The sequence below is a fragment of the Rhipicephalus sanguineus genome, chromosome 8 (genome assembly GCF_013339695.2).
Source record: "Rhipicephalus sanguineus isolate Rsan-2018 chromosome 8, BIME_Rsan_1.4, whole genome shotgun sequence".
In the NCBI taxonomy this organism is placed as follows: Eukaryota; Metazoa; Arthropoda; class Arachnida; order Ixodida; family Ixodidae; genus Rhipicephalus; species Rhipicephalus sanguineus.
In genome coordinates this window covers 72,581,794-72,606,630 of record NC_051183.1, presented here as the reverse complement: position 1 = coordinate 72,606,630, position 24,837 = coordinate 72,581,794, and the positions used below count along the sequence as shown (strand labels likewise).

Sequence of the window (24,837 nt, the reverse complement as noted above, 5' to 3'; positions counted from 1 at the left end):
TATCGGTTTTTCATTACTGTCTCGCAAATACATTACCATTTCTATTCTCTCCGTTCCTGGGTAAACATAAACTGTCAATCACCTGTGGCGGATACCCGCTTACCCTACCCGTGGTATACGCCTATGTGCCACACAGGTTTGACGACGTACGCGACATGATTTTCACGTTATTCATTTCATGACCAGTCGTTCATATTCGTCAAACGCTCTTACTCTCCCATGCCACTTTTGGTCTAAACGAAGCTGAAAAGGCGATTAGACAGCACCCAGACGAAGGCGGCTAGCTAGCTAGCTAGCTAGCTAGATAGATAGATAGATAGATAGATAGATAGATAGATAGATAGATAGATAGATAGATAGATAGATAGATAGATAGATAGATAGATAGACAAAAACGCTCAAAGTGCATGTGGTTCGCTAAGGAACGCATCGCATTTAAAAAAATTCGAAGTGCGCTATCGCGCATTGGAACCTGCGACCCCACGCTCCGCAGCGCGGCGTGGTAGGCAATCCTGCTACGCGCCATATATCCTCCAGCGTACTGATGGCGATATATTTTTACACTTTTACAGCTGGCCATAGAGCTTCATACTACAGCACCTAGAAGGAAATGCGGCGCTACTGTCTATGGGTGGTTCCTTGAATGGTGATTCAACCACCATGAGAATGACGGGAAGTACAGGCTTTGAATTTGCTTCTGATGGCTTTCGCTCTTGAGATTCGCGGCACTTGTTTACCGAGCTTGAAGGAAGACGATATGAAGTTTTTCTCTTTAAAATTTGCGTGACTCTCTCGTACGTCCAAAAAATGTGGCTGGAGTGTTTATACAATTTTGCTAGCGCAAAAAATAAGGATAAAAGCCCAGTTCTATCAATTGTAATGCTGATATTACAATACATGGGTATAGTTACAACATACAGCCTTCAACGTTACGATCACCACCATGACCGGCGCGATGGTATTTCCTATCTCGTGAACACAATCCCCTCACCGGATGATCTTCAATTAATTTTCCTTCCTCTAGACGTTTTCACCTGGTGCCTGCAATGTTTCTAATTTATCTACATCAAATAATCATGTAATGTCCTCGACTGTACCTCCAATTACATGCGCATCAAAAACAAGGAGCAATATATAAGTCATTTCTTGATCATGCACTAAGAACATCACATTTGCTGTAAGTGCCCTGCAGCACTGCAAGATAGAGCCGTATCTCAGAAAAACCTCGGTGACCAGAGGGCGACGTATTATGCCGCCAACTTCCAGGACGCGAGTTCGAAAGCGAACCACAAAAGCTGCATTTCTATGTTCGAGATATGCAGTAAAAAGTAGAAGGCTTAATTTCGAACAGCTTACAGTGCTAAACAGGCGAGGACGAACAAAAAAGTGTAGTTCTCTATGAAGCACGATCTAAAGTGAACCATAAGCAATTAGCCCATGTTTAGAACAAAGCAATAAACAGTACATGTTTTCTCCTAAGGTAGAGGCGTCGTGCCGCATTAACCGCAATTTTAGTTCCAGTGTTGGCTCCGCTTAATAAGCGAGTTCATTGGAATACACTTGTATTCCAAGGATTCAGGAAGCTAACTGAAGAGTTGCTCGACTCCGGAGGAATACGCTAGCGAAATTTGCCTGTGATATTCACATCATGGCATTGTAAAGTGCATTTGCTTTCGGCAATACTGACGTCTGTGCTAGAAAGTGAGTACTGGCTTTACGTCAATCCATAAGTTACCCTTTAAACGACACTGTAGTCGACGTGTCTCGTAAAGCCACGATGTGCGCACTACTACTACGCTTACAAAAACACGTCGATGCACCTCGTAACGCTTGGCTGAAAGCCAAAATGCGCAGACTAAACAACTTCTCGCTCACTAATTTGCATGAAGCCGATTCGAACAACGCGCGGGATCTACCATTTTTCTTTTGTTTCTTTCATTTGTGAAGATGTACCTATACATTTTGTCACAGCAACCTTTATATACACTTTTTCAACCAACCAACCAACCAACAGCAACCGTTAAGTTGGATTCTCAATCCTGCAAAACATGTTCCACAGCACAGTTTAGCCCTGCAGTTATTTGAAATATAACAAGTACTACAAAACCAATTTTCAACTCTCTCAGTAAGTCCATGTGGCTGGGCTAATAGTGCTCACAATAACATGAAAATAAAACTTAACTAATGAGATAATATTTCCCAAGTTCATCTGAAGCTGGGCGCTTATATTTCCTGTGTGATACCTTGTGGCGCAAACATTTGGCTGTAGCAATTCTTAAACGGATCAGCGATGCCATTTCTTTTTTTTTTATTTCGAGTCTGTAACTGTATCGCCCTACCGCTGCCGGCTTACACAAATGCGAACTCATCGCAGTTGAAAGCAACCTTCGCGAATTCGCGCGAGCGCACGGAGACAAACAGACCCACAAAGACGAGCGCTCGTTTTTGTATCCCTTCTCTGTCACCGTGTGCTCGCGCGAATCCATGAAGATGAACGTGCCCCAACTAGGCCGACTTGCAGGAAAGCAAACTACTACAGATAGTAATCGAGTAGAAAGGGTGGAAACAGCATACGTGTGGGCAACTTCGTGCGCCGTAATGCGTATTCCTCGATATGTGTACGGTGTATCTTCGCCGAGCTGCTGCCGGCTATCCGAGCATGCGGAAGCAGCGAATGCGAATCCTGTAAAAAGAAAACATTCTTTCTTACTACAGAGGCCCATATTCACATAAGTTCAGTGTGTGAAGGTATACTGCAGGATAATAATTTCCGGAGTTTTACGTAAAAAGAGCGCGATATGATTGGGGGTTACGCTGAACTGTAAGACTCCAGAAATGTCGACCTCCTGGGGTTCTTTGATATGCACGTAAATATAGGTAGACCGGCATATGGCATTTCATCATCACCCTGACTGCGCCCACTGCATGGCAGAGGCCTCTCCCATGTTCCGCCAATAAACCCGGTTCTATGCTTTCTGCGGCCACGTTATACCTGCAGACCTCTTAATCTCATCTACCCACCTAATTTTCTGTCTCCGTCTCGCGCATTTGCCTTCTCTTGGACTCTAGTCTGTAAGTGATAACGACCAGCGGTTATCGCGCATACGCGTTACATGCCCTGCCCATGCGCAGTTCTTCCTCTTGGTTTCGACTAGGATGTTCTTAACCCCCTTTGCTCTCTGACCGACGCTCCACTCTTCTTCTCTCTTAAGGTTACACCTAAAATTTTCCTTTCTACTGCTCACCGCATCGTCCTAAACCTCAGTTGAATTTTCTTTTTAACCCTCCAGATTTCTGCTCCGTAGGTAAGGACCGGCAAGATGCAGGTGTTATAAACTTTCTTCTTGGGGGATAGCGATAAACTACCATTCATGATTTGAGAATGCCTGCCCCAATGTGATCCTCCTCATTCTTATTCTTCTAGTTACTTCCGTGTTATGGCTTGTCTCCGCGGTCATTACCTGTCCTAAGTAGACGTGTTCCTTTACCACTTCCAGTTCCTCGCTACCCATCGAAAATTGCGTTCTCTTCCGAGACTGTTGCAGATAAATTTAGCTTTTTTGCGTACTAATTTTCAGACGTAGCATTCTACTTTCCTTGTTTAATTGAATAAATATGAGTTTAACTTCGTCCCATGAGTTACTCATCAATGCAATGTCATCAGCGAATTGCAGGTTACTAAGGTACCCTCCATTATTTCGTGTCCATAACTCTTCCCAATCTAGGGCCTTGAAAACCTTCAGCAGGCACGCGGTGACTAGCATTGCGGAGACTGTGCTTCCCTGCCTTACACCCTAATTTATTGGGATTATGTTGCTTTCTTTATACATGACTATGGTCGCTGTGGAAGCGCTGTAGTACATTTCTTTTAGCATTTTGTATAAGGTTCGTCAACGCCCCGTTTCCGAAGTGCCTGCATGACCGTTGAAACTTCGACCAAGTATAATTTCTTCTCGTAATCTATGAAGGACTGCGCATGCAGTCCTTCATAGATTACGCATGAGTGCGCATAAGGTAGGATTGCGCATGCAACTTACTTACGCGTCACCTCAATTCATTCAAGGTTGGCCTGGCCAACGCCTCCTCAGTCCTGGCCCCACACACCCAGAAAGTATGCTATTCCTTGAAGCTTGATGGTGACAAACGCGCCAGCAAGGACGCCTCGCTGGGGACGAGACCCAGCCAGACGTCCGTCCCCATCCAGAAAACGAGCCCGGCGTAATAGAAGAATCGGCAGACGCGAATGGTGTTCTGAGCGGTGCAGACGTATTTTACCTTTAATAATCGTTGAACAAATGGTTCGTTGTGTCGAAGGCGAAGCATTTCTTAGCGAACACCAGGCACTTTTAGCGTTTCTATCTACGTATCCATCTAGCCGCCTACGTCTGGGTGCTCTCATGATCGCCTCTTCAGCTTGGCGTACACCAAAATTGCCTTGGGAGGGTAAGAAGATTTTACGAATATGAGTGTCTGGTCGGTGCATGAATAATGCGGAAATTCTATCCCCCACGACGTCACACCGTTTCCACCAGACACGTGTGGTACATACCCGTATAGAACGGGCTCCGGTATAAGCGGATATGAGCCATAGGTGATTGACAGTTTATCTTCCCAGGCGGGGCATGAACAGGCATTCGTGATTTAAATGCGAGAGTCCAAAGAAAAACGGACATCGGCAACGCTCACCGGACGAATGCAAAGAATAAAAAAGTCACAGTTTCGCCGCAACGGCGAAGCAATGAATGCGATAGCAATAAATTGTAATGTAACGCGAAGAATGGAAAGCAGCTCGAAATTGCCAGCGCGTCGCTCGAGCCCAAAGAACGCACGAAAAGAACGCACACAGGACGAGCGCGAACTAATGCGCCATAGCTCGACACTTTGAAGCGCACTGCTCAAACATAAAGCAGGACGCACGAAACGAACGAACAGGAACACACAAGACGAGCGCGAACTAATTGTCACAGTTGTTACTTATTTCTGTGTGAACAGCGCGCTCCTTTCGCAAACGCGGCCGCTGCAGCGAGCGAAGCGAAGCACCCCACCGGCCACCCCTTCTTTCCTCGAGATAAGCGCACGACAGCGACCACGCCCTGTAGAGCGAAGACCAACGGCGATCGCAGGAGCGGCGCGCGCACGTCGCGCCATCTATGTAGCCACTAAGAAAGCATGCTGAATTACGTGGTGTATATAAATAGCGCGCCGTTAGCAGGCTGAAAGACGGTGCTGTCGTGGCCTAACGTCTAATGTGGCGGGCTGCAAATCGAGAGGTCGCCAGTTCGATTCCGCGCGTCGGAAAGAATTTCTGAATTTTTCTTTATGGCTTTTTTATATATATACATACTTATACATATACGGTGAATGACGGCGACGGGGACGGACATTTTCCAGACGAGACGGTCCATATAATTGCTGTCGCAATAAAATCAGTATCCCAGCAGGAATCGAGGCCAAGCATTCTGTGTGGCATTCAGGCGTTCTACCACAGAGCCACGTCGCCTCATGAAACTGCTTTGGTAAAACACCCTATGCAGGCGTAATATCGGTGCAACGTCACCTATGCTTTCAGTGTCGGCTTTCTACTTTTAGAACAAAGAGAGAGAGAGAGAGAGAGAGAGAGAGAGATGCTCTTTATTAGAAATACAGAGATTTTTGCCGGCGTCAGTATACCGCTGGCATGCTACTCTGTGTAGGGATGGGGAATGGGATTGACAGATTAAAGAAGAGAGGGGAGGAAATAATAATAGAAAGAAAGAATATAAAAAAAATGAAATGAGCAAGTGAACCTGATAGAAATATTTACAAGGAGGGTGTCAGGTAAGATAAGGCTTTGCTATGTGAAATAGCCAACCATTAAAGCTTTTCGACTAGGCCGATTTTTGATAGGTAATTAAACAGTGCCTGTAAAACCCGTCGCTGCTTTGAAGGGCTGGTCACTGGGCCTAATAAGTTGTGTAATGTTAACTGATCGTGACAGATCATGTCCATTTGTCTCTCAAGCAACTGTCTCTCATCGCGGTACGCGGAACATTCCAGTAATACGTGCTCCACAGTCTCTATGCTGCCACAGTTATCACAGCAGGGACTAGTGGTGTGCCCTATGCGGTACAAATAACAGTTCGTGTACGCCACATTCAGTCGAAGACGATGGTACAGCGTCTCAAGTTGGCGAGGAAGTGTTGGGGAAATTTTCACTCTCACTTCTGGGTCAATGCATCGCAGACAGTTATCTTGGTGGAGCGGCAGATTCCAGAGGCGGTCTTTTTCTTGACAGGCATATTTTCTTGCGAACTTCGAGGCGTCGACTTTAGTAAAAAATATCCTTCTGAAATTCCGGTAGTGGAGTCCTTTTCGGGCTGCTTCATCCGCTTTTTCGTTTCCTGAAATACCAGCATGGCCAGGTATCCATTGGAACTTAATGTAATGTCCTGCAATCTTAGCCTTGTGATGAAGATAGGCGATATCAGATGCTACACTTTGGTGATTACCATGCTTATACCTGTTCCACATACTTTGTAGGGCTGCTTTAGAGTCTGTAAATATCACCCATTTTTTGGCAGCTGCTGTCGTAGTATAAACATAAGAGCATCCTTAATGCCATATAGCTCAGCTGACGTAGATGATGTCGCTCTCTCAAGACGATACGAGAGGGATTGTCCTGTAGAGGGCACATAAATTCCGTACGACGATCTACGTTGGGTTGTAGAACCGTCTGTGAATATGTGTGTTTCGGTTGCGTATTCTTTATACATATACTCCAGCGCTATCTGATGAGTTGCTGCTTGGGGCATTTTCCTTTTTGCACTGATTCCGGGGATATATGGCACAATTTCTAGCGGTGCCAGTGTCCAGGGTGAGATGTTCTTTGGCATAATAGGTGACGCCTGAGCAGGGATCGAAATGCGTGCGTATATGCTTCCGACGGCCTGCCCGAAGCTAGATGCGGCATTGGCTGTAGAAATATTCTTTAAAAAGTGGGTCTTGTTGTGAATAACGTGTCTGAGGTGAATCCGAAGTGTCTCCTGTGAAGATATCACTTCAAGAGGCAGGCATCCAGCTTCTGCTACAGTTGCTAATCGAGACGATCCCTTTGGAAGGCCAAGACATATTCGAAGACAGTTGTTGCGTGCTGCCTCAAGTTTTCTCTTGCTTGTATACGACATATTATGCAGTATGGGCAGGTAATAACGCAAGGTCCCGTCGACGTAGGCCTTTTGGAGGAGCACCATTGATCGGCAGTTGCTGCCCCACTGTGACCCGGCTAAAAATCGGAATACGTGCGATGCCGACGAAATCTTCTCAGTCAGTTTCTTCACTTGGGGAGACCATGTGAGATTCCTATCAATCGTAACCCCAAGAAACCTTTGTGTCTTCACGTATGGAAGGGTGCGACCACTCAACACTAGTGGATATTTTTCCATTCTCCTCCTCGAGAAAGCCATAGCAACGCTTTTGTCAGGAGACAGTTTGAGACCTCTTGAATTTAGGTAGGCCGATATGTTTGCCAGCGCTCTCTGGAGACGTTGTTGGGTGATTCTGCGGGAACGTGCCGCACTCCAAATGCAGATATCGTCCGCATACAGTGTGATGCTGACGCCACGGGGCAGGTTTCTTTTCAGATGTATAAGTACTAGATTAAATAATACTGGGCTCAACACAGCTCCTTGCGGTACTCCCTTTTCTACGGCATGAAACGTTGTAGGGCCCTCCGGTGTACAGATGAAAAGTTGGCGCCCTTGAAGATAGTCTGCAATCCATGCGTAAAGCCGTCCTCCAAGACCAAGGGTTTCCAAAGCGTCGAGTATTGATTTATGATAGACGGAATCATACGCGGCCTTAATGTCTAAAAATAATGCAGTAGGTGTGTTTCCACAAGCCAATTCTTCTTCAACTGATGCGATCAAGGCAACGACATTGTCAATGGCAGACCTATTTTGACGGAAGCCATTCATTTCCTCCGGGTAAATTTTCTTAGTCTCCAGAAACCAATTGAGTCGTTTGTGAATCATTTTTTCGAATAGCTTCCCTACGCAACTAAGTAGAGATATGGGTCTGAAGGAAGCGTAATTTGTTGGCTGCTTTCCTGGCTTCAATATAGGAATAACTTTGGCTAGTTTCCATTCCTTCGGAACCTCCCCACTTATCCACGAGGCGTTATAGTACTCCAAAAGACGTAGGCGAGATGTGGGGCTTAAATTTGCGAGGGCTGCATAACTCACTCCGTCATGGCCAGGAGTTGATCTCTTGTTCGTGTCGCCGATTGCTGCATTGAGCTCTTCAATTGTGAAAAGTTCCTCTAAGTCAGAAAAGGTCGCTCGAGGAGTACGAGTCTGATGATTTGCAATGTTCAGAGATGGTGTTGTCCCGCTGGAAAGGAGCCTACAGTACTGCTCTGCTACCTCTTTCAGCGAAGCGCGCTCATGCAATGACAGCGCGAGGAAAGCAAAGATATCAAGATAACATATATTATCCTATGATAGAGGCGTCATGGCGGATAATGGCAATTGTGGTTCCAGTGCTGGCTCTGCATAATAAACATTACACTTGCACTCCTACGATTCAGGAAGCTATATTGAAGCGTTGCTCGACTCCGGAAGAATACGCTAGCGAACGTTACCTGTGGTATTCACATCATGGCATTGTAAAGTGCACTTCCTTTCGACAATACTGACGTCTGTGCTTGAAAGTGAGTGCTGACGTTACGTCAGTCGATAAATTAACCTTTAAACGCCACTCTAACCGACGTGCCTCGTAAAACCACGATGTGCACACGACAACTACGCCTACAAAAATGTCACAATTTCGCCGCAACGGCGAAGCAATGAATGCGAATGCAACAAATTGGAATGTAACGCGAAAAATGGAAAGCAGCTCTAAATTGCCAGCGCGTCGCTCGAGCCTAAAGGACGCACGAAAAGAACGCACTCAGGACGAGCATGAACTATCATACGTCACAGCTCGATACTAGAAGAGCACTGCTGAAGCATAAAGCAAGACGCACGAAACGAACGAACAAGTACACACAGGACGAGCGCGAAGTAAATGTCGCAGTTGTTACTTATTTCTGTTTGAACAGCGCAATTATTTCGCAAACGCGGCCGCTGCAGCGAGCGAAGTGACCTTTGTACGCTCTGTGACTTCAGCGCGGACATCGCGGGGAAAGCACAAGACATACAACCCCCCGCTACACCCCCGCCCGTCTGCCCCCTTCTTTTCTTGATATAAGCGCACGAAGGCGACCACGCCCTGTAGGGCGAAGAGCCTCGGCGTAAGCAGGAGCGGGGCGACGACCTTTAAGCGCGTCCAGCGCCCAGCGCACACATCGCGCCACCTCGCTGGTGAGTATGCAAGCAGCTTAATTGGCCCCTCACCAGGCCACATAGCAAATTTTAGTGAGACGCTGGAACTTGTTGTGTGCCGAATGAAGTGGAGTATGCCGCAAGAATTTTTCAAATCGGTTCATTACGAGCTGAGAAAAACAATCATTTGTAGCGGCGCGAAACCATGATGCGAGGAGGCGAGTTTCAAACCCTTGCCACTGGTCCCGTGTAGCCTTCGCAAGCCAAATCCCTTCCCTGCTCTCTTCACTTGACACATACGCATGAACACGTCATGCGCATGCATGGCCACGTGCGCATGACGTGCCTGAGCCAGCCCGAGCACGCGAGCGGCGTTGCACGGCCGCTACCTTTTTTTGTGTAGCGGCCGTGGGCGTCTTGTCGGCGTTCTCTGTGGTGTACTGCCTCTTTCTGCGGGACGGGCATGAAAGTTGAGACATTTCTACTGGCACGAGAGTGGCGATATCATGAGCCAGTGCCGCATTAACGTTTACTTGGACGCGGTAGAATAAATGAGCATAATGAGTGCTCGAACGTGTGAGAACGTCACTTTCGTTTCCTGAGCTGGCGTCTGCTCGATGCGCAAACCGCGGGGACACGAACGCACGGGAAAGGGAGGCCCATTAGCCTCGAATCTTGCTGCAATTCACGAAAAAAAGATGGAAAAGACGCACACATTCCCTCTGTGTGTATCATTATTTCTCTCAAGTTTTATTAATCTATTCAAGCAACAAATTACACAAACTACACATTTCGTGTCAAATAATTATCGCAGTGTCACGTGGTACTGTTGGCGACGTCAGAGCACAGTCGTCTACGTAGAGGAGCGACGTCACAGCACTACCATCTACGTAGGGCCATTTTCTAATGTACGTCATCCCCTCATTATCTAAAGCGCGCGCCCGCGAGAGGAAGGGCAAGCAGCGTTCACATTCAAATTTGACCCATTTGCGCGGCGCGTAGCGTTGCAAGTTTTGGCAGACGTGATCGTGAACGCCCAGTGTATGCACTGCGCTCGTTAGCTCAAAATTGTCAAACCTGGTGAGGGGCCCTTTAAGTAAATGGTGTATATTAATAGCTCGCCGTTAGCATGGTGAAAGAAGCTACTCTCCGAGGCTTAGCCGTCTAACGCCGCGCGTTTCGGAGCGAGAGGTCGGCCGTTCGATTCCGCGCGTCGGAAAGTATTTCTGAATGTCAAGACGTTTATTAGCGGGCACTCGGCGACGGCGACAGTCAAAAGCGGGGCCGACTCTCTGCACGAGGAGCGTGCTCTCAGAGAAGAGGCGACCCACTAGAAGGCGCTCGAGAGGACCACCCATTACAGACTACGAACGCTTCGCTACAATTACCCCGGGTACGAAAAGGGAGCCGCCTGGCGACCTAGCAGCTTGTCACTATGCGCGAGTCATGGTAGGGCTTCAGGCGCTCCACGTTGACAATGTCGCGCCCTCGACGGCGCATGTCCGAAGATGGTTCGATGGTTTCGATCAGATAGTTGACCGGGGATGTGCGTTCCACGACACGGTAGGGGCCTTCGTATTTGGGCAGTAGTTTGGAAGAGAGGCCAGTTGCAGTGGTCGGGACCGACAGCCACACGAGCGCTCCAGGGAGGAACGTGGACTCAGAAGTGGTGGTGTCACCGCGAATGCTCTTCTGCCGCTCTTGTTCGTGCGTTGTAAAGGTCTTCGCAAGCTCGCGACATTCTTCAGCAAGCCTGGCTGTGTCCGAAATAGGCGCACATTCAGATTGATCTGGCTTGTAGGGAAGGATGGTGTCGATTGTGTGCGACGGGTGCCTGCCGTACAATAAGAAAAATGGTGAGAAACCAGTAGTGCTCTGAGAGGCGGTATTGTAGGCGTACGTGACGAAGGGCAGAATGGCATCCCAATTTGTGTGGTCGGCGGCGACGTACATCGAGAGCATGTCGCCGAGCGTGCGGTTAAAGCGTTCGGTGAGGCCATTCGTCTGCGGGTGGTAAGCAGTAGTTGTGCGGTGAACAACGTTGCACTCTTTGAGAATGGCTTCCACGACTTCCGACAAGAAGACACGGCCTCGATCACTGAGCAGCTCCTTGGGCGGACCGTGACGCAGCATGAATCGTTGGAGCAGGAAGGAGGCCACATCGCGCGCTGTAGCCGCAGGGAGGGCGGCAGTTTCAGCGTATCGCGTGAGGTGGTCTACAGCGACGATGACCCAGCGGTTACCAGCGGATGTCAGAGGAAGTGGCCCATACAGATCGATGCCAACGCGCCCAAACGGTCGGTCAGGGCAAGGTAGAGGGTGCAGACTTGCCGGGGACAGGTGTGTTGAAGTTTTGCGGCGCTGACAGTCGATGCAGGAGCGAACGAACTTCTGCACGTAGCGGTACATGCCTCGCCAAAAATACCGTTGGCGAATGCGGTGGTAGGTTTTCGATACGCCAGAGTGTGCACACTGCGGATCAGAGTGGAACGACTCGCATATGTCAGAACGCAGACTGCGCGGTATTACTAGTAGCCACCGGCGGCCGTCGCCGTTGTAATTGCGTCGATGGAGCAGGTCGTCGCGAACGGCGAAATGGTGGGCTTGACGACGCAACGCGCGAGTAGATGGTGTGGCTGACGGATCAGTCAGTAAGTCTATCAGTGAGGCAATCCATTGGTCCTTCCGCTGTTCGGTAGCAATGGTCTGAATGTCGATGGAAGAAACGGCAAAGTGAGACACTGAGCTGTGGGCATTTTCGTCAGGCAAGGGAGAGCGCGACAGGGCGTCGGCGTCAGCATGCTGGCGTCCGTTGCGGTACAGCACGCGGATGTCGTAGTCTTGCAGGCGAAGTGCCCAACGGGCGAGACGGCCTGAGGGATCCTTCAACGACGACAACCAGCACAGTGCATGATGGTCGGTGACAACATCGAATGGGCGACCATACAAATAAGGCCGAAACTTCGCAAGGGCCCAGATGATTGCCAGGCATTCTTTCTCCGTGACGGTGTAGTTGGTCTCGGCTTTAGTAAGCGTACGGCTTGCATATGCCACGACATATTCTGGGAACCCAGGTTTGCGCTGCGCAAGGACAGCGCCGAGGCCAACAGCGCTGGCGTCCGTGTGTACCTCTGTAGGGGCCGTTGGGTCGTAGTGGCGTAGTATGGGAGGAGACGTCAACAAACAACGGAGCTTTGCGAAAGCGTTGTCGCACTGTGACGACCACGAATTGAGGGGCCCGTTGCTGCCAAGGAGCTTCGTCAGCGGTGATATGATAGTCGCAAAGTTTCGGATAAAGCGCCGAAAGTAGGAGCATAATCCTACGAAACTGCGCAGTTCCTTGACGGACGTAGGCTTGGGGAACTCTGTCACGGCCCGAAGCTTGGCTGGATCAGGAAGAATTCCGTCCTTGGACACGACGTATCCTAGTATCGCAGCTGCCGCGCTGCAAATCGGCACTTCTTTAGATTCAGTTGTAGGCCGGCCTCGCTCAAACGCGTCAAAACATGCCGCAGGCGTTGAAGATGCGTGGAGAAGTCCGGGGCGAAAACGACGACGTCGTCGAGGTAGCACAAGCACGTGTGCCATTTCAAGTTGCGCAGAACGGTATCCATCATGCGCTCAAAGGTCGCGGGCGCATTGCACAGCCCAAACGGCAGGACGTTAAACTCGTACAAGCCGTCGGGTGTGACAAACGCTGTCTTCGGTCGAGCGTCATCAGCCATGGGGACTTGCCAGTACCCTGAGCGCAAATCGAGCGATGAAAAAAATTCTGCTCCTTGCAGGCTGTCAATGGCGTAGTCTATTCGAGGTAGGGGATAAACGTCCTTACGGGTAATCTTATTGAGTCGTCGGTAGTCCCCACAGAACCGCACAGAGCCGTCCTTCTTCGCAACGAGAACGACAGGAGAAGCCCACGGGCTGTTGGAGGGTCGAATAACATCGCGGCGAAGCATGTCTTCGACTTGCTCGTTAATTACACGACGCTCTGCGGGCGATACGCGATATGGACGTTGCCGCAGTGGTGGTTGGGTGCCAGTGTCGATGTGATGCGTGACAGCAGACGTGCGGCCGAGAGAAGTTTGCGCGACATCGAACGAAGAACGAAATTCTTCCAACAGGCATAGAAGCTGGGAACGCTCGACCGATGTAAGGTTGTCAGCAATCGAGGAACCAAATACATCAGCGGGTGACGAATCAGATGTGGAAACAGCACTGAGCGAACGGGAGTTGGCGCAGTGCGTGTCACCCGGTGCGTCCATAACTTTTGCGTCTTCGAGGGCTTCCGCTCGGCCAAGACATTCCCCTCGCAACAGTGTAACAATGTACGGGGATGGGTTCGTAACAAAAATATCGGTGTCGCCCTGAGTGACTTGCACGGTCGCAAATGGCACCAGCAAGCCTTTCCTGTTGAAAACGCGGTCAGATGGAGAAAGGAGTGCAACGGTGTCAGCGAGACCGGTGCAATAGACTGACACAGCCGTTGACGAGTTTGCAGGAAGTGTGGTGTCGTCTTTGACGAGTACCTTGGTCGCAGCCGGTAGACTGTCCGCCGGCGTCGAATCTGGGTGCGCACCGAATTACGGCGTCGTGACGTGCGAAAAAATCCCATCCCAAGATGACGTCGTGGCAGCATGAACAAATTATGATGAATTCGACGGCGTACAGAGCGTCTTGAATCATGACACAGGCGGTGCACACCGCTGTCGGGTGAATAGTTTGGGCGCTGGTTGTACGGAGGGACAGCCCGGAAAGTGGCGTCGTCACTTTTCGTAGTAGTCGGCTAAATTTAGCGTCCATAACGGATACAGCAGCTCCAGTGTCTACAAGGGCCGATGTGCGCACACCATCTACAAACACGTCTACTACGTTTGATGGGCTTTGCTGAGGGCTTTGGCAGTTCGATAGCGTCGCAGCCCTTGCCTCTTGGACTGCGACGACTAGTTTTCCTGTTCTCGTGCGACCGGACGAGGCCGCATCGGCGACAGTGATCGGCGTCGTGGGGACGGTGAACGGCGGGTAGATGAAGCTGGGCGTGACGTCGGCGACATAGGCGGCGGCGGGTCGTAATACGGGCGGCTGGACTGGTTGGTGACGGTTGATCCGACTCGAGGCGGCTGCACGCGGTTGCAATAGCGGGCGACGTGACCGGCCCAACCACACGCAAAGCAGATGGGGCGGTTGTCGGAAGTGCGCCATCGGTTTGCCGGGCTACGTCCCATCCATGTCGCAGGACGCGAGGGACGGGGCGACGGCTGATATGACTGCACGGTGGTCTGCAGTCGAGGCGTATGAATGACGTCGGCGTACGCAGCCGGCACACTCGCTTCGAAGGCCTGAGGCCTGGCGACGGCCCCGGTGTAAGTTAGCGGGGGCACCACAGGGAGCGCTGGGGGCGGCCTGGCTGCAACTTGCGCGTAACTGAGAGGCGCAGGCGCTGGAGGGGGCTGGTGGTATTCCGGCATGACCTCCGCGATTTCCTGCTCGATTGCCCGGCGTAGGGGAGGCAGCAGTGTGGTCGACGACAACATCCTGCGGGTGAGAGAAGGCCAGTAAGGAGAACTGGCGGGCAATTTCCTTCCGCGCGAATGACTTGATTTCGGCGAGTAAGACGGAGTGGTCCGACACGGCGGACAAGCCAGCGACATCGGCGTCGCGTGATGGAGGTCGACGCGTCGTAAGCCGCTGCCGGCGTAGCTCCTCGTAGCTTTGGCACAGCGTGATGATCTCTGCCACAGTGCGAGGGTTTTTGGTGAAGGCATCGTCGTCGATGGCTTTCATGACGTTCCGGATCTTGTCGGCTTCAGACATGGTTGCGTTGGCCTTCTTGCACAAGTCGAGCACGTCTTCAATGTAGCTCGTGAAAGACTCGCCGGACTGCTGGGCACGTTCACGTAAACGCTGTTCGGCTTGCAGCTTGCGAACGGCAGGGCGGCCAAACACGTCGATGATGGCGGTCTTGAAAGCGGACCACGTGGCGAAATCGGATGCGTGGTTGTTGTACCATAGACTTGCCACACCCGCGAGGTAGAAAACGAGGTTGCTCAGTTTGCCTGCCTCGTCCCATTTGTTGGGGACGCTCACACGCTCGTAGATCGTGAGCCAGTCCTCGACGTCGGTGCCATCCGCGCCGGTGAAGATAGGAGGGTCGCGGATGCGGGGGACACCCGGACATGGCGTCGGTGCAAGAGGAGGCGTTTGCTGGGCGGCGTCTTGAGTCATGGTAGCAGGCACGGTAGGGGATCGAAGCTCCAAGGGCATCGAATGCGGACCGTAGTTGTTTAAAGGGCACAGCACTCTCCACCAAATTGTCAAGACGTTTATTAACGGGCACTCAGCGACGGCGCACGGCAGCGACAGTCAAAGCGGGGCGACTCTCTGCACGAGGGGCGTGCTCTCAGAGAAGAGAACGACCCACTGGAAGGCGCTCGAGAGGATATATATATATATATATATATATATATATATATATATATATATATATATATATATGTGTGTGTGTGTGTGTGTGTACGGTGCATGACGGCGGCAATGGGGACGGCGATGGCAGAAATCATCCGGGACTGTCCATGCAACTGCTATCGCAATAAAACACGTCGATGCACCTCGTAATGCTTGGCTGAAAGCCAAAATCTCATTGATCGGCAGAAACCGATTCTCACAGACGTGGTTTTTTAGTGACCATTTTTTAGTCACCGGACTGCTTAGCTTTGTGGACAACATACGAGCGCCTCTCTTGTCCAGAACGCTTCATTCTGTTCTGTCTTCTTGCGAGCCAGCATGGCCAAGCGAGCGTCCACAGGTGCCTACTCATCGATGCTCGGACCGGCGTCGATATCAGAATCGCTCTTTTTCCAGGGTATCGAAGTGAGAATGATTTGCGACGTCGCGGATAGCAACGATTTCCAATACCTCAGTATATTCGTCAGCCTGCTATATTATTATGGTGCAGGCCGAGGTTTTATTTTTATATTATTTTATTTTTTTTTCTATTTTTTTCTTTCTTTTTCATACCTCACAATAAAGAAAGTATATTCGTCACCATTTGTAGACACTGATGATGGCGTGGAAGACGGTGGTGGTGACGAAGACATGGCTATACGTCGGCGCAAGCAGACGTAATAAAAGCTGGAACTTGTGTCACCGTTTTGTGTGACCACGCGATCAGATGGGGGCCCTTTCGGGGCGTGACCGCACGGCAGCGTTGCTAGTGCTGCGAAGCGGTGGGATTTGCACCCGTTATGAACCCCGCTCGTTACTTGTCATACTAATGAATATTACAGATATTTATTCATCCCCCCGTGGCACTATAAGTGGTGAATTGGTAATAGGGTGTCGGTAGGTAGCTACACGTGGACGAAAAAAAAAAAAAAACTCGATACGCGTAAAGCTGATCTCACTGCTCATATAACGCATTGAGGCTTCTTATTGAACGGCAGTGCTACTTCAAGGTCGTCATCCCCACCGACTCCACGCAAGTGTATCGCGTTATCCGTCGCGTACTCCAATCCACGGCGTTTTCAGACGTGATCCATCAGCTGTCAAGAAATTTCAGTGCCACGATACGTATCGAATGTGTTCCTTATGCGACAGTCTTATGGCGCAGTACTTCACTTCGCCGCTTGCAGAGAGCGACACCACCCCCACCAACCAAGATCACTGTTAGAAGAATAAGGTGTTAGAGAGATAAGGCGCGTTCTTCAGGCCTCGTGCAAGTGCGTCGGTAGCGCTGTAGGCAGAGCGCCCGGCACCTATTGTCGCGGACCGAGAAATCGTGGGCTCGATTCCCAAGTGATTCGCGTTAATGAAGGTGTTCCTTCTATTTTGTTTCTGTAATTCGTTAGTGTGCATCTTACCAACGTCATATCCGTGACAGAAATGCGTCAGCGAAGTCTTGGTGAACCTGGCATCAAGCAGTTGCGTGATAAATATTTCAGGAGATCCCACGCGTTGTGGAAATCATGCGTAGCAGTCCGCGAGTAGCAGCCTATGCCGGATTTTTCGCTTTGAGTCAAGCGTTACGAGGTCGATCGACGTTTTAGGCTAAATTTAGTAGTTGTCCGCCTAATGCTGGTTTGGGAAGAATGTGAACTACCCTGTCTTGTAAAGGGTAGTTCACATAAATTGGGCGCTACTCGCGATCCAATGCAGATGCCCTTTTTCTGTAAAAACATGCCATGTTCAAACGAAACAAAAGTATGGTTGAGATAGGCTTCTAGGAGGGTAACAAAGTACGCCATCAACAACTCCGTTTTAGTCACAAAAGTGGCTTCGCCACTTTCCTCGATACACTGCTTTACTGCTCGCAGTAGCTTTCGATGCGGAACCGAGTAAAAATGTCGGACACGTCTTCGGAATGTAAATATCCTGTTTCCCGACTTCCACGGCAAAAAATCAAAAACTTCATTCGAGTTTTCTGTCAAGAAAGGGTCATGAAATTCAAGAACTTTCAAGGATTTGAGCAAAAAACTGTTGACCTGGTATTCCCTTGTGTCACGCTCACTAATAATGGTACGGAAAGGGACGTCTACTTTATGTGTCTTAGCACTGAAGAAAGCTTGTAAGAAAATATTTTTTGCTCTTTCTGATCTGTTTAGCTAACGTTTCACGCCCGATGTCCTCACACAAAGAAACCACACCTTTCTTAACTTTCGACACGCTCACTTTTATGGGCTTGAAGTTCTTGTTGATCGTTTCTCGTGCTCTTTCGTCAAAGGCGTGTGTAGGTAATGCCACAATCCGCCATCCTTATCGGACTGCATTAGACAGAGTTCCTTATCTCTAAAAAATTGGCCGCGTATCTGCGTGCTTCGCTGCAAATGTCGTCTAAAGACGATAGAAGAGGCGCTGCGTGAGATATGGACGCCATCTGGCAATACGTCGGGAAACATGAGTGCTGTGTTGCGGGCTGGTAGTCCCGGCGCAGAAGCGACCGGCGGTGACCAACGCGACCGGCGGGGACGCCAGCCAGCCCGAACACGCGGTTTGGCGCGAAGCGCCGAAGCAGAGGGAACGTCCGCACTCAACGAGTACTCTCCACACACTATTTTATTTACACGTCGCCTGCCTAAAACAGGAATGCCAGAGCGGCGCCCCACGGCATTTGTACAGTGAAATACTGAACCGAAACCGAAACACAACATTGAGCTCGTGCAGAGGGCACGGAAGAAGGCAAGTTTCAGCGCAGTCGCAGTTTCTGCGCAGCTTAAGAAACTAGAGTCTCTAGAATTACGTATCTATGTATTTTCTATTAAAGGAACACACCTCCTAATACTTACCTAGTGATGTTGCGCTTCAGATATGCGTAATGTTTGCTTTTTGATCAACAATGTACACAAGTATGAACCTAGTCAGCCGTTCAAGATGGCTGGCCCTTGGACGAGTGTTTCAACTTTGGCCGGGTGGCTGAATCGAGTGACGTGCCGACAAACAGAAAGACAGACAGAGAGATAGAAAGACAGACCAAAATTTCTGCGTTTAAGTTCCCCAAGAAAGACTACCGTCTTTAAAAAAGAAATTGGGGGATCCTTAAGCTTCGCCTGTAAGAGTTGAACGCGATAGCGAAATCCGGCCCCCAGTGCGCACTTCAACCACTAAGTGCATACTTATTAATGTGTATTGTTACATACACACGCACGCACGCGCGCGAATTTTACAGGCTTTCGATCTAAAGCAAGAGTCGCATGGCCTCCAAGATATACGCCGCGCGCCCGCCCTGTCAGATGCCATGAAATGTCGAGACATATTTCTCACAATGCCTCACAGATGGCAGCGCATTACCTAGCGTTTGCTGCGTTGGCTTGATATGTTTTCCGCTAGATGGACATAGTTGTCCATTTTTAGAGCTGTTTGAAAGTTCGTGTGTGTATTTAGCGGCGATGGCTGCACTATCCCGGCATTTTTCGACGTAGTTTGATGGCCTCGCGAATGCGCCTACATATCGCCGTATGGGCTCGTTTTCGTCGTGACACCTGCCGAACAAAATGCGTTGAGACTCCTTGCACTACATGACATTTATGTAGTGGTTGTTTCCGAAGCAGCTGCAAGTAACATCGTGGCTTTGTGGTAAGACCGAATATCGTTTATTTTATTTGCTACTTTCTCGATTTTTCGCTCACGGATGATTTTTCGCTCACAACCAACGGTGCCGACGCCGACACCGGAATTTCTGCGACACGACCTCTCTAACGCTATCGCGTTAAAAATCACAGCATATCCACGGAGTGAATGATGATGAGTGGGCGAAGCTGCGGAGGTTCATCGGTTAACCGTGAATCTTCCGTGAATTCTGCCCAGTACATCATCACCGACGTGAGATCGGGCGCGTTTATACTAAAGGTTCGATGAGTTATGACGACTTGCAGCTAACTTTAATTTTACATGTACGCTGTGAATTTTCATTGTTTAGAAAACCATTGCTTTAGCAAACATCTGGCGTCTTTCGTTAAGCAGCTGGCGTCTTTTCGTTTTGCTTTAGAAACATCTGGCGTTCTTTCGTTTTGCTTTTACAAAACATCTGGCGTCTTTCGTTGGTTTATTTCATCAATCAACGGCGTTTTGAACAAAATTTTTATTGTTTAATCACGCACAGGAGAAATCTCACCAGGCACTACCTTGGAGGTAAACAATGGCTGCTAATGGGAATGAGAGACAGAAGAAGTCGGCTTTTAGCTACATATCGCCGTATGGGCTCGTTTTCGTCGTGACACCTGCCGAACAAAATGCGTTGAGACTCCTTGCACTACATGGCATTTATGTAGTGGTTGTTTCCGAAGCAGCTGCAAGTAACATCGTGGCTTTGTGGTAAGACACCTGCTTGCCACGCGGACGGCCCGGGTTCGATCCTCATTGGGACCGAATATCGTTTATTTTATTTGCTACTTTCTCGATTTTTCGCTCACGGATGATTTTTCGCTCACAACCAACGGTGCCGACGCCGACACCGGAATTTCTGCGACACGACCTCTCTAACGCTATCGCGTTAAAAATCACAGCATATCCACGGAGTGAATGATGATGAGTGGGCGAAGCTGCGGAGGTTCATCGGTTAACCGTGAATCTTCCGTGAATTCTGCCCAGTACATCATCACCGACGTGAGATCGGGCGCGTTTATACTAAAGGTTCGATGAGTTATGACGACTTGCAGCTAACTTTAATTTTACATGTACGCTGTGAATTTTCATTGTTTAGAAAACCATTGCTTTAGCAAACATCTGGCGTCTTTCGTTAAGCAGCTGGCGTCTTTTCGTTTTGCTTTAGAAACATCTGGCGTTCTTTCGTTTTGCTTTTACAAAACATCTGGCGTCTTTCGTTGGTTTATTTCATCAATCAACGGCGTTTTGAACAAAATTTTTATTGTTTAATCACGCACAGGAGAAATCTCACCAGGCACTACCTTGGAGGTAAACAATGGCTGCTAATGGGAATGAGAGCTAGAAGTCGGCTTTTAGCTAACACTTACACTTCTACTAACGTTTCCTACTGGAACATGCCAATGGCTGCTAATGGGGAATGAGAGACAGAAGAATTCGGCTTTTAGATAACGCGCACGCTGCGAATTTTTTATTGTTCAACAACGCACAGGAAAAATCTCCCACCGGCACCACCTTGGAAGTCAAAGCGTAAGACTGGTTTCGCACTACGACTACTACGACTACGAGGGACGAACGGGTGCCGCCTTAAGGAGCTTCGCCCCTAAAATGACACCACACGTTAAAACACTCGCACTTGTCATCCAGGTCCGGCCTTGGGGGCTGCCCTATGTAGACTGTCGACACCTTCCAGCAGGCAACGCTCGCGCTGTTCCTGGGGTGCGTTCCTTGCTACTTGCCGATTCCGCGCAAGAAGTTCTTGTGCGGCACCTTGAGGCTCAAGGCCATATTTCGGCCACTTATGTAGAAGGTTAGCTATATCGTCGGGAATATCGGTGCACCAATAAATCTTAGCCTCTCAGGCCGCTCTTTTTTGGTGGAAGACTTAGTCATACTCGCCTGCAGGCACGAGAGCATGATCTTCCACGTAGCTTCTTTGGCAGTACTCACGACCTTGCTGTAGTCCTTCGATTTCCTTGTAGCCACCCATGAAGGGAAATTAGTGTGACACAGGCACTTGAGAATGTCGTTGAAAAGCCTCACTTGACGCTTCTCTCCTTTTTCAAGAAATATATTTTGCGCCTCCGTCATCTGCACCTGAGCAATATACGCACCAACTAGCCCAGAAACAAGTCCTTTTGGAAGCAATGTCTCTTTTATCGCGACAAAGTGCAAGCTATGGTTCGGTGATGTGCATATCATACGCAGTGTTCGTAGGCGTATTCGAGCGTAACTTGCATACTCAGTGTTTATTAGAGTGTTATAAATGCAGATGGCCAACACTGCAGTTAGCGTTACCGCGATGTCGCGCTCTCATATAGTCCTTTTTCCTAATCAGCTTGAAGCAGCAGCGTCACTCTGTGGTAGAATGCTTTATGCCTTGCAGGATGCCTAGGTTCGATTTCGGCTCGCCCCTGATTTTTAGTCTTTTATTCGATCGGTATTTTTTGCTCATCAACAACGCCGTCACCGCCGGCACCATATTTTGTGGAACACGGGCTCATTCACTCGGTTACCTTAAGATTTCTAAAGTGTATCTTCACTGTCTCTGGGTTCATACAGACTGCGAATCACCTGTGGTACATAACCGTATACCACGGGCCGTGCAATGCAAATTTGTGCCACAAGTGACTGGTGGAAGGGGTCTCGTGACGTACGCGACAGGAAAATCATGTTAATCATGTCGCGGCCTGTGCAGCGTGTTCGTCATGCACTCATGTCGTCCTGGTATATGCCATGTCGTCCTTGGTATATGCCAAGCTATAGAGACGACCACGACAGCGCCCCGATGTAGACAGCTACATAGATGGCTAGATAGAAACAGTCAAGGTGCCTTTGTTTCGCTATGAAATGCTAAGCGTGTAAAAGGAACGCCTTCGAACTTGTCAAGAAAGCAATTGTAGAAAGTAAGCATACTGTGTTAAGGCTTCAAGCGCACTCTTTTTTCAAGCATTGCCTTTATCGATAAATTTTAACACACTTTTTAGCAACGGTAACCTTATTAGCTCAGTCAGCCTAAGTTTTAGAAGCATATGAGCCCAGCTCTGATACACATCTTTCAAGAATCACAATCAGACTGACCTGAAAGGCTGTCTAGTCTAGTCGTTCCTTGTATCGCCACCATGTTCATCCTGGTGAAAAATTTACAGTGATCTGTTATCATATCAACGAGCAACTTGTAAATGTGCGAGAACATTATAGGTCAGCAAAGAAAAGCTAACAAAGAAGTAGGACAGTTTTACTGTGTCATTTAATGCAAAATATTGGCACTTCGCTTGCAGGTTAAGATTTCAAAATGAACTCAAGATTAAGCGTTGCACTCCAATTTGAGCTATCATGTTCTTGCAACAGAGGTGACCGAAATGACAGAGCGCTCCTGCCTGCTAGGTCCCCTGTTGCGCTGCATGAAACGTTTCTCAAAGTCTGCTATGCGTGACTCTATTTTGACAAGATGAGCAATGCCGATAGAAGCAATGCACTAATTCCACCTAAATAGTGCTGGTGATGTGACTGACAAGAACCCAACTTCAGGTTAACGCCTAATAAAACGCGCAGTTATGTTTTATTGGGGTTTCTACAGGGGCTTTTGGTACAGCTTCACAGCTGAATGCACTGCCAGCTTTGGACGATATAGTAGCAACGGCGACCTGGATTATCTAGCTTTGACCCGTCTTCTAGTCCGACGCTAAACCTTCGTAGTGTGTTCTAAGATGACTACATGATTATTTTTGATGCATACTGCCCGTCTACTACTGCTGCTGCGGCCAATAGTTGTGCATTGCAGCAGTCGGACTTATCCGTGCATACATAGCCGGCAACGCTCCCACCTGAGCTTTCTATGAATTGCTCGCAGGGGTGTGTTGCCATGTGTTCAGTAGTCCCGTGTATCGCAGGAATGCAGTCGGCAGTCGTTGCAGACTCTTATCGATTAGCGCGAGTTGTCCGGAGAAAATGACGCCTTCAAAAGTCTAGCGCGTAGGAGGACTCTTTTTCAAGCTGTGGATCATCGATTTTCCTTCGAACTGAGAGCACAGCCAAGTGGTTGTTCATTGGGTATGATTTCAGCACAGTATGTACACAAAAATGTGCTGTGTTAAGCACTGTTTTTTCCTTTTCTTATGCAATACCCACAGGCCCAACGTCGTTCACTATTACACAGAGTGGAAGCGCAACACCTATGTGTACCTCAGTGTAGCCAAGCCGCACTCAATATGAAGTCCGTTCCATTATGGTACAACAATGATGCTTCCTCACGGGTATGTCCATGGATCACGCAGGGTTGGGTGCAGTATTGGAGATCAACAGCTTTCAGAAAATTGGCTGTCCGTTCCTTGTTAAGGCAGTTCTATCCAAATGGCGACCGATCTTGATCTGAGCCAACAGACTATCCTATACTCGCCCTACCAGATGCCACAACCGCTCACACAAACAACAACGCAGCATTCTAATATGCTCGAACCGCAAGCGTTTCGCTTCGCCACAGACCGCTAAACAAACAGGTTTGCCTAGCTATGAAACGACTAGAATGATCAGCAATAGCGATAACTATTTCTGTCAGTATTTCAAGTTACCTATTTTGCATGATCAACACCACTAGAAAATGAACTTCTCAGTGCTAGAGCCGAGGTCAGTGCGCCGCGTGATAAATGCTCCACGGAGCGAGGCGTTAGAGCACACGGCCATAAACGCATACATGCTCCAGCCTACAAAAGGAGAGCTATTTATAGACAGCATTTACCGTTGGTGGTGCGCACGTCTCGGAGGTGCTTAAGCGTGGAAGGTGCTTGTTGACTATGACCCGGAAGATGGCGCAAAGGGCCAAAGGGAGCGATAAGAGGGCGTCGCCTGGCACGTCTTTTGTTGCGCCGCATGGATTTAGAAGCCCGATGGCTCCTAAATCCATATGACTTAAAGGGCGTGGTCGACTGCGCTCGCGCGCCTATCTCTATAGAGGCGTGCAACCGATGTCCTCTAGTTTTGTAGGTGTTTTGTTCTCACTGCCACGTTTGCCTTGAATCTATACAATGCACTAATGTATCTACAGTTTATTGCTATAGCATTTATTGATTCGCCCTTGCAGCGAAACTGTGACTTTTAACAGCGAAGCGGTTTAGCAGATCATTCTTCGTGAGTCGATTGCAGAAAACCATGATCATCTTAATGCATGCTTATCTGCCACTGTGCGGCTACCTGAGAACGAGTGCAGAGAGAGATGCATAGAGAGGAAAAAAGAAAGGACTGAAACAAACAGAGAGACGAAAAGAAAGATATAAGGAAAGAGAAAATTTTTGCCGAGAAAGAATCCTTCACGAGACGGCATTCGAACCCGCGTACCCTCGATCCGTAGGCGAGTGTCCACTCGGCTACCCGTGAACATTAGCAGAGCATACCATAGCCTTGTGTAGTACAGCGCAGCAAAATGGTGGGAAAGGGAAGTGAGCGCAAG

At 49.0% G+C, this 24,837-nt stretch overlaps 1 protein-coding gene across 1 annotated transcript in view; it reads right to left on the bottom strand.

Moving 5' to 3' along the window:
- LOC119402093 (venom metalloproteinase antarease-like TtrivMP_A) overlaps positions 1 to 24,837 on the bottom strand; it is a 115,217-nt gene that overhangs the window by 32,479 nt on the left and 57,901 nt on the right. Inside the window, exons 9-10 of the mRNA XM_037669196.1 lie at positions 22,473 to 22,522; positions 2,575 to 2,683 (exon numbers count right to left, since the gene is read on the bottom strand). Coding sequence (XP_037525124.1) covers positions 2,575 to 2,683; positions 22,473 to 22,522 — 159 coding nt within the window. The remainder of the gene's footprint in view (positions 1 to 2,574; positions 2,684 to 22,472; positions 22,523 to 24,837) is intronic.